The sequence below is a fragment of the Trachurus trachurus genome (assembly GCF_905171665.1).
Source record: "Trachurus trachurus genome assembly, chromosome: 16".
Lineage (NCBI taxonomy): Eukaryota > Metazoa > Chordata > Actinopteri > Carangiformes > Carangidae > Trachurus > Trachurus trachurus.
This window is the reverse complement of record NC_139902.1, coordinates 28,992,124-29,008,978: the sequence shown is the minus strand read 5'-3', so window position 1 is coordinate 29,008,978 and position 16,855 is coordinate 28,992,124. Positions and strand designations below refer to the sequence as shown.

Genomic DNA, 16,855 nt, shown 5'->3' with positions numbered 1-16,855 from the left:
TGGTGGGGCCTTTAAAGGGATAGTTCAACATTTGGGCAAATTGACCCATTGCTATAATCGCTATAGCCTTAGCAGTAGGTTCGTTACCTTTAATTGTCGGTGCAAGCTATTTTTAGAACGGCGGAGCAGAGCCGTGAGCTGCTCAGAGCTACGCTACGGAGGCTCATGGGATTTCTTGGTTTCCCTCATCAAATACACAATCCAACAACTCCACAACGCTCTGGTGGACAAGTTGTGACCTGCACATTCACCACGCTATGAGATAATAACAGAACGTTACCAGACAGAGTTGTTTTAGAGGTAAATTCATACAAAACCGCTGATGCACGTTCCCATCTGGGCCAGTTTTTCATCAAGCAGTCTCCGTATTTACCTCTAAAACAACTCTGTCTGGTAACGTTCTGTTATTATCTCATAGCGTGGTGAATGTGCAGGTCACAACTTGTCCACCAGAGCGTTTTGGAGTTGTTGGATTGTGTATTTGATGAGTTTGATGAGGGAAACCAAGAAATCCCATGAGCCTCCATAGCGTAGCTCTGAGCAGCTCACGGCTCTGCTCCGCCGTTCTAAAAATAGCTTGCACCGACAATTAAAGGTAACGAACCTACTGCTAAGACTATAGGGATTATGGCAATGGGCCAATTTGCCAAAATGTTGAACTATCCCTTTAAGAGCAGTTTCGGGATTCAGGGTGTCTTTTCTGGACAGAACAAGAGCCGGGGATCGAACCATCAATTCTGTGAGCAGCAGACATCCCACTCCCAGTGTCGCTTTAGGATGACTAGAGGGTTAAAACTCTGATCTGAAACTGATTGGAGTTTCAGTATTGAGTGTTGATGGCAACACACTACTTAATTTCTAGATAAATGTAATTTAAATCAAAATAACATCACAAACGAATGTGATGTTGTTCTTTTTACCTGTGACATACTGTACATTAGTAACAAAAGTAACAAGCAATTTGGGTTATCAATATGAATTACTCATGACTATGTTGTTTTTTTAAAGAGTGACAGGATTGGGATTTGGATTACTCCCCCTTCCCTGGCACCTGGCTCTTACTTTGACTGAATATTTCATACACCTACGCCTGCACGGTGCACACTGCTGCGCTAGAGGTGGCTCTACTTAGAGGAAACACCGCACTGAAACCTGGAAAAGTAACTCCAAACAAATATGTGAAGAGAAGGAAACAAAAAAAAAGAACCAATGACTCACTGTATCGCACCATATTTACCTGTAATTTAACACAGCAACACTGGTGAGATCCTGTGATTAAATATCATATGTAGACACAAAAACATCCAATAGAGAAGTTCTACAGGACACACGCGAGAGACAAATGTGTGAAACTGAGTAAATTATAATTTAAAAAAAAGAAGAGACGGCCCTCGGTTGTTGCAGTCCTGTCAGAGAAGGAGCCGAAGCAGCACACCTCACCCAGATAAAGAACTGCTGCGGTCAGCGAGAAAGAAAATAAATAAACAAGAACCTGCGAAACAGCTTGATAGCTTAATAAAGGCAGTGAAGTGCAGCGAAGAAATAATTCATAATATAAGAAAGCATGAAGTTTTACCAGAGAGAGCACTGCATGAAAAACAGAAAATCACTGTGTACTGTGACATTTCAATACAAACACAACAGCTGACTCTGTGATCCTGAGGATTACCTGTGACTTACATGTCGTCTGCTCCACTGCCTTTTTCTTATATACACAGAGAGACATGCAAAAGTTTGGGCACCCACGATCAAAGTTTCTGTTAATGTGAACAGTTCAGCAAGTGGAAATGATCTCCAAAAGACATAAAGTTAAACATGAAACACTCTTTTGCAATATTTTAATCAATATCAGTGTATGATTTTTTTTGTTTTCTACAGTTTTAGAGTGAAAAAGGGAAACAAAGCAGCAGCCTGCAAAAGAATGGGAAACCCAGAAGACTGGAGCTCTCAGATAACTTTGACCAAGGTATCAGACAAGATATTTACTATTTACATGCTGTGATAGTTTCCAAAGGGGGGGTACTAGATACTAACTATGCAGGAGAGGGCCCAAACCTTTGCTAAGGTCCCTTTTCCTTTTCTGTCATTTTGAAAATATAAAAGCTAAAGATAAAGATATTGTTTAAAGGGAATGTGTCATCTGTAACTTTATGCCTTTTGGAGATCATTTCATCTTCCCAAACTTTTGCATGCCATCGTATGTCTCTGCTTTCCATCTATCCATAGAAAATGATACGTTTCTTTCTGGCCTCTGACTCACACCCATTGGTTTCTATTAAAGGCATAACTGGACCATATACGTTGATATCTCCTGCCCCATGCTCAGAACAACAGATAACCTATGAGAAGCCATGTTAGTTGAAAAATTGTAGTTTGGGAGTTGCATTCAAACTCTGACTTCTTCTCATTAAGTGAAACTCACCAGTATCTTCAGGTGATTTCTATTGACATCTCCCCAGATGAAGTGTGTGACTTGGCTCGGCTTGTGGCTTATATTACAGGTAATGTTTGACCTTTACTTTAAAGAGACTGTCTGTTTGTCATCAGAGAATAGGTTCTGGGTCTGTGCAGCATCAGCTTTCTTGCAGGAGGACGGAGGAAAACCGAGCGGACCGAGCTGATTCCACCATCTTGAAACCATGTTGTCATGGCCGCCTGCATGACGTGTGAGATAAAACAGCCTGGCTGAAGACAGGCTGAAGCCACAGCCGTCAAGTCTACAAACACTTCAACTGCCTTCTGAAGCAGAAGAGAAGCAAGAGGCTTGTGTCTGCTAGTTCAGTGTGAATGTTCACCATAATGAATTTAAATATGTTACCTACTGCAACACACAATACTCATTAGTAGATCAATTTGTTGTCGGTTTGGCTCTGTGATGAGAGAATACAGGATGTCACCACGCCACAGAAGAAGGGCTGAGACCTGAACTCTCTGCTGTCAGTGTTTGGTGGTTTATTTGCTTTCTGGCGAGATGGAGTGAACTGAACTTAAAATGTACCAATTTAGCTAAAACCGCTCCCATGAGGCACAGCATATGTGCCACCTTAATTAGCAGCCACAGTGAGATTTGTCAAAGCTTCGCAGTCTTTTGAGTGTCAGCTGTAGGAGTTGGTAATTGGTGGCCTCCAAAAAGAAAAACCCAAACAACCTCTTTTTAAAAAATATCACATCTTCATAGGATTTCATATTTGATTTTCTTTCTTTCTGTCCAAATAAGTGGAGAAACTCAGTCCCAGAAGACTAACTACTGGAGACATATACATTTTATCATGAAGCCAGGACAGGAATGTTTCAGTAGTTGACTGTGAAACTGATGATCTAGTTAAATTACACTTGTGACTAATAATAAAACACAATTGTGACACTTTGCATAATATATGATGAATTACATGCAATAAGTGTTGCAGGCTAATCCACTTGGGGGTGGTAGAGAACATGTGTGTGGAGAAGAGGGGAAACAGGGGGAAGAGAGGGAGGTAGGGAGGGACAGTGTTTGTCCCCTCAGTATGAGCTATTTTGGAAACATAATAGATCTAATAGCGTGTGTTAAGTGAATAAAACAATCATTGTGAGGTCATTGTGGTATTGTGAGGACATTCTGACTGGTTCTCGTGACTTCGAAGGGCTTTTGGTTTGTTTGGGGGGGAGGACAACGCATTATGTTAATGAGTGTCCTCAAAGACAGCAGTGTGTGTGTGTGTGTAATGAAGTGATTGAGTGTGGGTGTACCTGTGTTCGTAGGATCTCTCCTTTGGTTAGCTGCATGTCTCCAGTGAGTTCCTTAACGCTGATTCCCAGTGGCTCCAATCGCTTACTGAAGTAATTAGTCATCTCTGCTGCCAAGGCCTTCATTGGAGCCACATATACTATCTGCAGAGAGAGAGAGAGAGATGAATAAGATAAAAAGAGAGGGGCAGGGTGAGGAAGGTGGAAGTTGGGGAGGGGGATTGGGGGTTTGGGGGGACAGAGGAGAGAGGGACTAGAAGGACACTGGTGATAAATGAGAAAACAGAGGGAGGATCATTTGTTCCCTGGCAACAAACACAACTCACAGTTCATTGAGAAATATGATGTCGGACACTTGCATGGCTTAAGTTTTAATGGTGATGCATGGAAAGTGTGTGAGTGTCTTCATGTAAGACCACAAAGACTTCAGGCTGTTTGAGTTATTCATCCGAGTGTGTGTAAAGATTTGACAATGTCCTAACTGTATTTGAAAGACTTAAAGGGATAGTTCAACATTTTGGCAAATTGGCCCAGATAATAACAGAACGTTACCAGACAGAGTTGTTTTAGAGGCAAATTCATGCAAAACTGCTGATGCGCGTTGCCTTCAGGGACAGTTTTTCATCAAGCAGTCTCTGTATTTACCTCTAAAACAACTCTGTCTCGTAACGTTCTGTTATTATCTCATAACGTGGTGAATGCGCAGGTCACAACTTGTCCACCAGAGCGTTTTGGAGTTGTTGGATTGTGTATTTGATGAGTTTGATGAGGGAAACTAAGAAATCCCATGAGCCTCCGTAGCGTAGCTCTGAGCAGCTCACGGCTCTGCTCCGCCGTTCTAAAAACAGCTTGCACCGACAATTAACGGTAACGAACCTACTGCTATGACTACAGGGATTATGGCAATGGGCCAATTTGCCAAAATGTTGAACTATGCCTCTAACAGTGTTATTGTATAATGAATAGCTGATTTATGTGCATTTATTTGACATACTACTTTACAATCTTTGAGGTATGTCGATTAGATTAAAAAAATAATCTATTTTTACTGTAAAAGATATTTGGAACAACATTTAGACAACGAAATCCAACTGTCTATCTGATGATTCAATTGAAAATCTGACAAACATGAAGTGAAATATGGATTTCTGTAAAAGTATTGTGCTTTAGGTCCTTTTAAAATGAATAGCCCATTACTATGCCGATGCTGATCTTACACAATACAGCTCAGGTGTCCAAACTCATGGAGATAAAGGTTAACGGAGGATAGGAAGCAGAGGAGGAGGAGTAGCATGACATAACACCAAGTGGGCGTACTTATTTTCTGTAATTAAGCCTCTAAGCTTTATTCTTTATTTCTACACTCTGTAAATGGGGGAACCATGTAGACAGGGGTGAGGGCACCGTTTACTCATGGGACCAGCTGATTGTGTTGAGTGAACCAGCGCTACCGCCCGGAGTGACGGCTGCAATCCCAGAGGAGCAGCAGAGGAGACGTCGAGGTTGTGGAGCTGGAGCTCGGTGCAGAGCAAAGAGGATCATGGGAAGTAGCTCTGAGGCAATACAGCACAAAAAAAGAAAGAAAAAAAAACATTTCCACCTGGGTGTTGTGTTTACACCAATAAGAGACTGATTGGAGCTCAGTCAAACTCATTTATTAGTCACTTGACCTGAGTGTGAATGCCATTTAAAGCCTTTTCTATTGCCAGGTCTTAGCGAGTCTTAATGGGATGTTTGACCATTGGAAAAAAGGAGTATTAGTCGACGGACTGGTGGATGCTTTGTGAGCCACAGGACAGCCTGACAGACTGTACACTGCTTCCCTAACAACGAGCCCTGACATCAGTGACCTGAAAGGACTTTGTAATAAGCAGAAGACAGCCTCCAGGTCTGGAGACAGAGAGGAACTGAGGAGGGTACAGCGTGATCTGAGACTTAATCCATTGCAAGTGCGAAGCCTCCTCCAACACCTCGAGGGACGCGTGGACTGGAATGAAGAAAATCACTGGGTTCAAGGTGAAAGATAGAAAACCACTGGGCAGGCTGGAGAGAACCAATCAGCTCCATTGTTTTAACAAGTTTACTTCACCGCCTTCGGATGTGTCCTCCACCACGCACCAGACCCAGACCCAGACCCAGGCCTCCATGACCCCCCAATCAACCATTGACAAGAACCCAAACTGTGTCTGCTGGCCCAGGTTAGGAGACGGTACCAGCCCCGGGGTTCTGCAGACCTGGACCAGCTGCTGAGTCATTCCTTCTTGTGGAGGACCTCCTGCTTTTACGTCCTGTTCTCTAGTACCGATTTTCCACCAAGCTGGTTCCAGTGCTAGCTCTTAGGCAGTGCCTGACGTAGCACTGGTTCTTTGCTTTTCCACCGCCAAAGCACCAACTCCTGGTTCTTAAAACTGGTTCCAAGCAAGCACCAACTCCTTGCTGGTCTAGAGCTATGAACTGGTTCTTCCAGGGCTGGGGGCGGGGTCAACTGACCATACAAAGACAGTATCAATATCGTATTAAGTTTGTTTTTCTGCTATGTAATTGATGTAAACATAGCAAGCTAAGTAGCCGAGCTACAGGCGGTGGCGAACAACAGCTAACTTTCATATCAAAACGCCGTCAAAACATAGTAACTGATGGCGGTGATTACGACGAAGATGGCTTCCCTTTTTCTATTTTCAGGCCAGGTTTGGGCTGAGAATTATCGCTAATTAGATGGACCATGTCGGGTCCGGGGGTCTGTTTACTTATGTGGTTGGCAGCAAAGACAGGATCAACTCATGTGTAAGGAGCTTGGCTCTGACTTAGCTTCCTACCAGTGGAAAAGCAAACTGGTTCTTTGGAGACACCAGAGTTGAACCAGTTAAGCATTGGCTCTAGCACCAGCACGGATCTAGCACCAGGTTTTGGTGGGAAAGGGGTATATATATTGGCCCATTGCTATAATCCCAATAGTTTTAGGAGAAGGTCTGTAACCTACTCCTAAAATTATAGGGATTATGGCAATGGGCCAATTTGCCAAAGTGTTGAACTATCCCTTTAAGCAAGTACTGAGGAAAGCTAGGAGTATCTGTTTGGACGGTACCCATCCTCTTAGCTCTGAGTAAGTTTGGTTACCATCTGGTGTGCGCCTGTGTGCCCTCAAGGCGAAAAAGAACAGGTAAAAACATTGATTAATTCCCACTTCCATTAGGGAACTGAACCTGGTTTCTGAGTGTGGCCAAGACTAGTCATGTGTATCCTGGGAGAGGATGTCGATGTGGTGGAGGACCTTGAGGAACTTGGCATCTACATACGACAAGACCAAAAGACCAAAAGACCAAAGTAATGCAGTGTATAACAAAGGGATGAGTAGATGTGAGGAGGCTGAATCCCTCAATGTGTGCAGCAAGATGTTGGAAACTGAACTTCTCTCTGTCGTCTGCAGCTCCACAGCAGACTGAGCAAACAGATACAGAAGGCCTGCTTTGTCGCAGCTTTGAGGTTGTGCTGAAGAGAAAGACACTTGAACAAAATGTCCAATATGGATGATCCTGAAGATCTCCAGAGCTTCTGTGCCGGCAGCAGAGCACTCATACTACCAGACTGTTTCAGCTCGGCTATAACAAGTAGGAGCCCTTTAAAACTCCACACCTCTGTTAGACATTGAGCTCTCTGCTTCATGGTTTCAGGCTCAGGTTGAACTAAACCCTGCTTTTGCACATTTTGTTCTGCATATATTTACAGTGGCATGCAAAAGTTTGGGCACCCCTGGTCAAAATTTCTCAAAAAGACATGAAGTTAAACACGAAAAACTCTTTTTGCAATATTTTTATCAATATCAGTGTTTTATTTTAGTTTTTGAGTGACAAGGGGAAACAAAGCAGCAGCCTGCAAAAGAATAGGAAACGCAGGAGACTGGACCTCTCAGATAACTTGGACCAATGAGGCGTCGTTTAGCTCAGTTGTTAGAGCAGGTGCCCCATATACAGAGGCTATAGTCGAATCCCGACTCGGGCGGCCCTTTGCTGCATGTCATCCCCCCTCTCTCTGCCTCCCATTTCCTGTCCGTCTCAACTGTGCTATCCGTTAAAGACAAAAAGCCGACAAAAAATATACTTAGACTTAATTAAATAACTTTGACCAAGGTACCAGACAAGCTATTTACTATTTACACACTGTGATAATTTCCAAAGGGCGGGCTGCTAGATACTAACTATGCAGGGTGTCCAAACCTTTTGCTTTTCTGTCATTTTGAAAATGTAAAAGATGAAAAAAAAAAAGTATATTATTTAAAATGTAAAGGGAATGTGTCATCGGTAACTTCATGCCTTGTGGAGATCATTTCATCTTCCACTTGCTGAACTGTTCACATAACAGAAATTTTGACCAGGGGTGCCCAAACTTTTGCAAGCCACTGTATAATACGTATCTGAATATATGTTATATATAAATTGGTGTAGGTTCCTGGTTGATCACAACTGTAATAAGCTGCTGCAGCAGTGTGGGTAAAAAGAGAGGATTATTCCATGCAGGATGCTCCCACTTGATGATGATGCATCCAGCAGCGTCACATGACTGCTGTAGTCTGAGGAAATGTAAACACAGCTGCCATGCAGAGAGGTGGAAATGGGGCTGCAGAGCGAGTGGCTTCTGTGGATCAACTGAGGACATCCCTGACTGTAGGCAACAGCTTCCTGTACCAACTCTAGGTAGGAGGAGAAAGGCCGACAGGAGACAGAAGAGGAGAACGAGAGCAACAGTGATGTGGCAAAGAGATATGATCATTCATTTTTTTTAGCTTTTAGTGTTATATATACAGTATATATTTAGCTAATGTTTTTAATTGGGGTATGAATTTCATTTTGAGCACCAGGGCATCTTGTCCATGACCTGATGCCCTGAAAAAAAATGGTTTGCCCTCCGGCCAGCAGAGACTTTGCCACTGTTAAAGTCAAGGTCTCTCTCTCTCTCTCATACCACGGACACTGCGTACTGTCCTAGTCCTCGAAGAAGCTGCTCCAGTTGTACAACAACAATATTCTGCCTCAGACTCACTGTAGATCTCCCACAGAGAAGATAAATCAGTGTAATTTGCTCATTTACTTGCCGCTGCTGCCTCTCTGTGCTTTAATGCGCAACTTTAGTTTCCACGCACGTCGTATAAAGCTGCAATGTCACAACTGATCCCAGAACGGCCGCTGTCCTCTCAACCCGAAAAGCCTGACAGCGGGACACGGTCACACTGACATAAAATGACAAAAACGGAAAAAAAACACTGAAAAAGCGAACTTCTGAGAGAACAGCCTGTTGCCACCACAAGGGGGCGGTAATGAAAGATGGGATCAGATGTGAGGAGAGATATGACCTCACCTCAGTGCCGTTCTATTTTTAGCTTTAACTGGGCAGGGGGCTGCTCGTCTAGTTTAGATTGAGAGGAACATTTTACTTTACTATGCAAAAATGATTCACTTGGGTTTGATACCTGCAGACTGGTTTTTATATTCCTCTGCCAAAAGCAACGAGTTCCTCTGTAAATATACTGAGAGATTCTTCTAAATTGATTCATCTTCTAAAAACATGTCTTTTTTAAAAATTGAGATAAAAATGTGAACAATTTAAGATGTTCATGTTGACATCGAAGGTCGAATTGCAAAATCCCCGGGCTTGGTTACAATGCTTGAGAATAGTTAAGTAGATTTTATCCTCAAAAATAAAAGGAATATTAATAATAAAAAAATAAAAAACATGCCGGTGCTTCTCACCGTTGAGGTTAAATGAACAGAAAGTGAAACAAATCAGCCAAACAAAAACAAATCCTCCTGGAGGAGACGTGATCCGGTAAAAACTCAGCTGTCCTTGACTTAAAAAAAAAAAACAACTATCAGATATCTCTCCATTTAAATGCTGCCTGTAATTTCAGCATCCAAAAGCTCCAAGGATCAGATCTGAATCTCTGCATGGGGTGTGTGAAGCTCAGCGAGGAGCGTGCTTAATCGCCACGAGGCATGTTGAGCGACTCTGTGGAGGAATAACACTGGAAGCATTAAAGCAGTTCACACACACACACACACACACACACACACACACACACACACACACACACACACACACACACACACACACACACACACACACACACACACACACACACACACACACACACACACACACACACACACACACACACACACACACACACACACACACACACACACACACACACACACACACACACACCCCCTCTTCAGTGGGTTCATCGGTTGGAGAGAGAGACATATTACAGTTGGTCCAGGTAAAAGGCTTCCTGCAAACACCCGATGTAATATGTATGTACCAACTGCATCGCATCCATCACTGCAGAGATAAGACGGCTTATAATATATTTTCTGCCTTTACTTTGTGTGTATTAGTGTGTGTGTTTGTGTATGTGTGTGTTTGTGTGTCACAGTCGGACCTTGAACTCATCCTTCTTGATGACGCCGCCCTGCAGATGCTGTCGGATCTCGTGGAGCACGGTGAGCATGGCGATGTTGGTCTTGCCGGCGCCGGTCGGGGCGCAGATCAGCAGGTTCTCGTTGGTGTTGTAGGCCGTCTCGAACACCATGGACTGGATCCTGTTCAGACGCTTCATCCCCTTGAACACCAGCTGCCCGATCTGAGCAAGACACAGGGAGGAGGGAGGAGGAACGGTTAACACTTCCTGTCAGAGACTTTTAAAGCAGAAGTAAGCGATCCGGTGGTTTTGGCTAACTTCTTGTCAGCCGATGGAGTTAGCAGTCCCCGCCCTCGTCCCTACGTCACCACATTCACGCGCATCCCTTGGCTGCACACACAGAGAGGACCGCCCCTTTATGCCGTTCTCTCTCCTCATTGTAGGATACAAGGAAAGTTTTCTCCTCGGCTTACAGCAGAGCAGAGTGACTGACAGACCCGTGTTTCAGACCAAACACTCTATGTAAGTGATTGCTGTCGGAAGATAGAACTATTTAAGACTTATATTAAAGCAGAAGTAAGTGATATATTTGTGTTAATATAAGTCTTAAATAGTTATATCTTCCGACAGCAATCACTTACATAGAGTGTTTGGACTGAAACACGGGTCTCTCAGTCCCTCTGCTCTGCTCTGAGCCGAAGAGAAAACATTTATCGTATCCTACAGTTTTTATCCAATGAGGAGAGAGAACGGCATGCAGGGCTGTGTGTGCAGCCAAGGAACGCCGTGAATGTGGTGACGTAGCGACGAGGACTGTTATGGTGCATTCAAGGAAACTCGTATTTTTCCGACCGTGAAGTGGTACCAGTTCGATCTGGTACGAGTTCACCGGTCGGAAGTTACGAGTGGCCGTTATAGTGACTTTCACCGGTAAAACAGGTCGGAAAAACATGAGTGGGTTGCCTGGAACGCTACAAAGTCGTAAGTTGTGACTTGAAGCTGTAATTTACGATTTCAAAAGCCTGCCTGGAACGCAGCATTAGCCAAAACGACCGGATCACTCACTTCTGCTTTAACTCAAACATTCCGCTTACTTCTGCTTTAATTACCAAATATGATATGAACTGTCAGGATATTGATCAGTGGAAATCTACAGTTTCCATATGAATACAATTCCAACAGCGAAATGAAATCCTTTAAGGATATACACAAATATAATATTGTGATGATCTGCTTTATTCATTCATTTATTCATTTATTTGCGGTCAAGCGGTTGCATTGTCAGGCAGCCGTTGTGGCATTTGCCCACATGGCCCTATGGCCAGTCCGTCACTGGCTTGAACTGTTAGTGCTGCACTTTACACGTGAAAAAGTTGTGTGAGAATTTTGTTTATTTGAGAACATTTTATTCATTGTAAGGCTTATTTTATATATTTCTGTTTATTTGAGAATAATTTATTATTAGGCAGCACAGTATTCTATCTTAGAATATATCTTTATTTTCATATTTTGTATAATGGTAAAATAATTACATTTGACTAAAACATGTACATTTGGTCTAGGAAACTCCTAATAAACATCAAGCAAATTTATGTTTTTTATGTTTCCCTTATTGTACCAAATATGAGTCGAACCGAGACCTCGAAATCGAGATTTTTGTGTATTGTTACACCCGTAATAAATATACAAAATCAGGAACCCAGTGTGATTTCCTCAAATTTCTTTGTTTTTGTTCAAAAGACACAAACACCAAACAGAAATATAGGATTAATACATGTTTACTGTCTGTTTAATCAAAGAAGAGAAGAAACTTTATTATTATTAGCAGTTGATATTTTCTCTTCCCTTTTTCTTTCCAAAATAACTTCGACATTTGACTGTTTATTTAAGTGATGTCAATCAAATGAGATTTACCACTCTAAATATGGACTTTTATTGAAGTAAGCATTATGAATCATTTATAGCTTTTCACGTGTAGAAATACAAAAAAAAAAACTCTGCCGCACACTCAACTGTAACTAAACATAAAAGCATCAGCCCCGTGGTCTCTCAGGCAATTATACTGTAAGTAAGGGAATAAAGAATATTTTTAGTTTGATTGAATTAGACCATTTAGAAAAAATAATACACCACAATCTGACTATTATATATAATAATAATAATAATAATAATAATAATAATAATAATAATAATAATAATAATAATAATAATAATAGTTGTGACATTCTTATAATTCCTTCACAAACACTTAGTATCAATTATTAGATATTATTCAATTTAAAAAGAAAAACACTCTTAGCTGAGCAACCTTCAACACAAACACTCTGCACCTGTCTTTCATGGTAAATCTGCCCACACACGCTGCCACTACAACACACACACACACACACACACACAACAGGAGCATGTCGAGGACAAGAACAGCAGGTTCCCTCCGTTTCTGAAACACTTCAGAGTGACACATGTCTATCTGAAGGAGCGTAGAATGCACACACACATCTGTATCCCTCCCTGTGATTGGCCAGTAGCTATCTCTTGTCTCTTGTCCTGGTCTAGTTTTCCAAAAGCCTGAAAAAAAAGGTCTGCTTTGCTCTCAGACTACTTGAATTTCAATAAGCTGAAGGGCGATTTATTTTTTATTTTTTTATTTTTTTGCACCATTGATGCCAAAACGCCTTCTCTCCCCCCGGCTGGAAAAGACGACACACTTGATGTTGTGTAAAGGCACCTGGAAACTACGCAAAAAATAAAAAAAAAATAAAACTGATTGGCAGTCAGTGACACAGCTAAATCAGTGTTGGTTCCCGGTTGCCCTTGGCGACTACATTTGTCAACCGTTTAGCAGCAGATGCCACCGGTGGCGACAGGCAGGTGATCAGTTACAGTTGTGTGTGTGTGTGTGTGTGTGTATGAGGTGACTGCACCCAAAAGCAACGAAAAGAGGAAAAAAAAATGTGTGTGTGTGTGGTGAGATCGGCCGTCACTCAACCTGCTCTCTCTCCGTTCTGCCTTCGCTATGGCAACAGAGTGTGGGTGACGGCCCTCAATCTCACACTACTGCCTCTGATAAGTGGAGAAATGGCCACCCTCCTCCAAACACACACACACACACACAGTATATACACATACACACAGGTGCAAAGACAATGAAACAATGTCCACATGCAGCAGCAGATGGAAACGGCTCCAGCTGCTGCAGGTGAGTCACGTCCTCAGGTACAGAGAGTTCACACAGTCCACACACACGTTTAATCACAAGATGAAATCCTCTTCAAGTTGTGGATGGAGGAGACAGGAGGAGGAGTGTCCTTAGTCCAGATTTTCTGAATAATGACGATGACTCAAATGGATATTTTAAAGGGATAGTTCAACATTTTTGGTAAATTGGCTCATTGCCATAATCCCTATAGTCATAGCAGTAGGTTCGTTACCTTTATTTGTCGGTGCAAGCTGTTTTTAGAACGCCGGAGCAGAGCCGTGAGCTGCTCAGAGCTACGCTATGGAGGCTCATGGGATTTCTTGGTTTCCCTCATCAAACTCATCAAATACACAATCCAACAACTCCAAAATGCTCTGGTGGACAAGTTGTGACCTGCACATTCACCACGCTATGAGATAATAACACAACGTTACCAGACAGAGTTGTTTTAGAGGTAAATTCATGCAAAACTGCTGATGCGCGTTCCCATCGGGAGCAGTTTTTCAGCAGCAGTCTCTGCATTTACCTCAAAAACGACTCCATCTTGTAACATTCTGTTATTATCTCATAGTGTGGTGAATGTGCAGGTCACAACTTGTCCACCAGAGCATTTTGGAGTTGTTGGATTGTGTATTTGATGAGTTTGATGAGGGAAACCAAGAAATCCCATTAGCTTCCATAGCGTAGCTCTGAGCAGCTCATGGCTCTGCTCCGCCATTCTAAAAACACGAACCTACTCCTAAAACTATAGGGATTATGGCAATGGGCCAATTCGCCAAAATGTTGAACTATCCCTTTAAATTTAAAAAAATTATAATACTACAATGGCACTGTTCACTGCAGCTCACAGCATCTAAGATCTGCCGGCACTTTAAGCAAAAAATCTATGAAAAGAGTTTTGAAACTACTGATTAATACTGACTACATGAGGGGGTGTCAAACGCGTTTTAGTTCAGGGGCCACATACGGCGCACTTTGATCTCAAGTGGGTTCCACCAGTAAAATAATAGTATTAAAACCTATGAATAATAAGAACTGTAAATGAAAATTCCCTTTGTTTTTGTGCAAAGAAGTACAAGTAGATGTTTAGAGTTAATGAACTGTCCTTGTACAAAACATATTATGAACAACCTGAAATTACTTGAGAAAAATACTTGCAATTTCAACAATATTATGCCTCTTCTGTTTTCTATGTAATTTTCATGCTTGGCAAATTATTCCCAGAGGACTGGATTGGACCCTCTGGTGGGCCGGCCCTGAACTATATTATTAACACAAGATAACTGATGATTTTCCCATTCAATCCTCACAGTTTCTATGCTCCTTATTTTATCTTTACAGTATCTTTAATTTCACACATTTATACTCATGTTTTGTTGTTACAAAAAAAGTGTACTGTTCTGTGTTTGTACACCTGCACGGGTGAGGTGCTGCCGGTAAATTGTTTTTTAATTTTTAGCTCAATAGAAGAAATGGAGTCACACTGAGCAGACTTGAGTTACAACAATAACACGAAAAGCTACAGAGAAAAAAAAGGTTTTTATTATATTTTTGAGATTTGGGCAAAATCTATTTTGAATGTGAGTTGTGCTGTTTTGTTTTTTTCACTTCGATACTTAAGTTCACACCAGCATGATTACATTATTGTTTATTTATTTTGGCGGTTGGTGAAAAATAGATTTAACTTCGGTTTAGTAAAAACAACTGATGGATGGACATTAACCTGTCAGGAACTTTCACTTTGTGATATTTTTGATTGTGTTCGACTGAAATTAAGTCTTGAGACTGGGGCTTACAGCAGAGTGACGGAGTAATTCAGAGGCTAATGATGTGAACAGGTTGAGGTGGGGATCTCATACTGTACCACAGAGGCCACTGCAGTTCCAGGTGTGCTCTTTACTTCCTCCATCTTCATTTTACCCCCCCTCTCTCTCTCTATCTCTCTATCTCTCTATCTCTCTCTCTCTGCATTTTACCTTTCCGCCCAATAAGGTCGGTTCAGGATGCCTTGAGCTTAGACAGCAGTATTATTTATTCAAGGATTCATTAGAAGTATGTCATCACTTTCCTCTTCCCCTCGTTTCGCTCCAACACTCATAGAAAGAAATAATTAAACAGTGCATGTCAGGCAAGGATATGTGGGGTGCTGTTTCGGAAGCTGGCCCCGCAGTCCAGTAGGGAGGGAGGAGGAGGAGGGGGGAGGAAGAGGTTATTAATGCATCAAAGAGCAACTTTATTAGAGTCCATTTAAACTGGAGGGAGTGAAGGGTTGCTGTGGTTTCAGGGAGGTGCTGCCTGCAGGAGTGTTTAGCCCCCTTCACTTTTGATGTTACAGATATACGTAGATGTTAAATCTGCATTTCTGCTACAGTCCATCATCTATAATTGCAAATTATAAAACTATTAAAAATCTGAATTAAAAAAAAATACTGGAATCTGACACCTACATAAGCTTTGGCAGCAACTGCAGCTTTGAGCTTGTTTGGGGGGTGAGACTCTCTACAGCTTTGCACATCTGGATTTGGGCAGTTTATCCCACTCTACATGACAGATCCTCTCAGGCTGGATGGGAAGCATCTGTGAACTGTCGTCTTTGTATTCCTCTCTTTGGAGAAAAACAGGCTGAAGTTGTTCCATCGACATTATGTTCAAGCTATTGAGATGCTTGCAGAGGGTTTTTCAGAGTCCATGATGATTTTCGGGATATTAAATTTGAAACAGGAACTCACATATGCAGATGCAGATGCAGATGTTTTGCTGTCTTTCAATTCTAGGCAAAAAAAAGTGCTTCTTGATGGTTTTTCCTTATGTCAATATACATTATATATATTCCCCTCTGATGTGTGGGACCTGTATTAATAAAATATGAACCTGGAGAACCTGGGCATACAGTATGTGATGGAGGATGGCATGTACTCTACGTGAATTGGAAAGGAATAAAAAAAGGAGGGGGGGAATAAAAATGTTGACATTAACAAGAAAAGGCTGCACTTTCCCAAACAGGCTGGAAGAGTGTTTTATTAGTGCTGCAGAAAATACCTCCAACTCAAACTGTGGCTCACAAATATAAGGTTATATAAGGTTTAAAAAGGACACCCTGAATATCAAGGAAATGGAACATTATAACAGACGATAATATATGAAGATCATACGTCATTAAGATCATTAAAGATCATTTAATTGGCGACCATTAGAAATGTACCATTCCTCAAATGTGAAGGAGGTTTTGTGGCATCAAACTGGAGAAAACTTAAAATAGGAGATCAAACATATGTTTTAGGCCCGTCTGGTAATTCAAAGATTCGGGAAGAAATATTGATTGGCCACTTGGATCCACTGTTACTTTTGTTAGGAGCTGAACTCGAACCTACCAACTAAACCAAGCAAAAAAAAAAACGTTTTCCAGATGAAAAACAAACATGGAAGGAAGGTGCAAAAATGGAGGATTAATATAACGAGACAAAGATATAATGAATTCGTACTTTTAGATATTAAGATTTCAATGGAAACAATTT

At 41.8% G+C, this 16,855-nt stretch overlaps 1 protein-coding gene across 1 annotated transcript in view; it reads right to left on the bottom strand.

The window, feature by feature from the left end:
- ascc3 (activating signal cointegrator 1 complex subunit 3) overlaps positions 1-16,855 on the bottom strand; it is a 190,123-nt gene that overhangs the window by 111,056 nt on the left and 62,212 nt on the right. Inside the window, exons 9-10 of the mRNA XM_083989923.1 lie at positions 10,163-10,363; positions 3,730-3,870 (exon numbers count right to left, since the gene is read on the bottom strand). Coding sequence (XP_083846049.1) covers positions 3,730-3,870; positions 10,163-10,363 — 342 coding nt within the window. The remainder of the gene's footprint in view (positions 1-3,729; positions 3,871-10,162; positions 10,364-16,855) is intronic.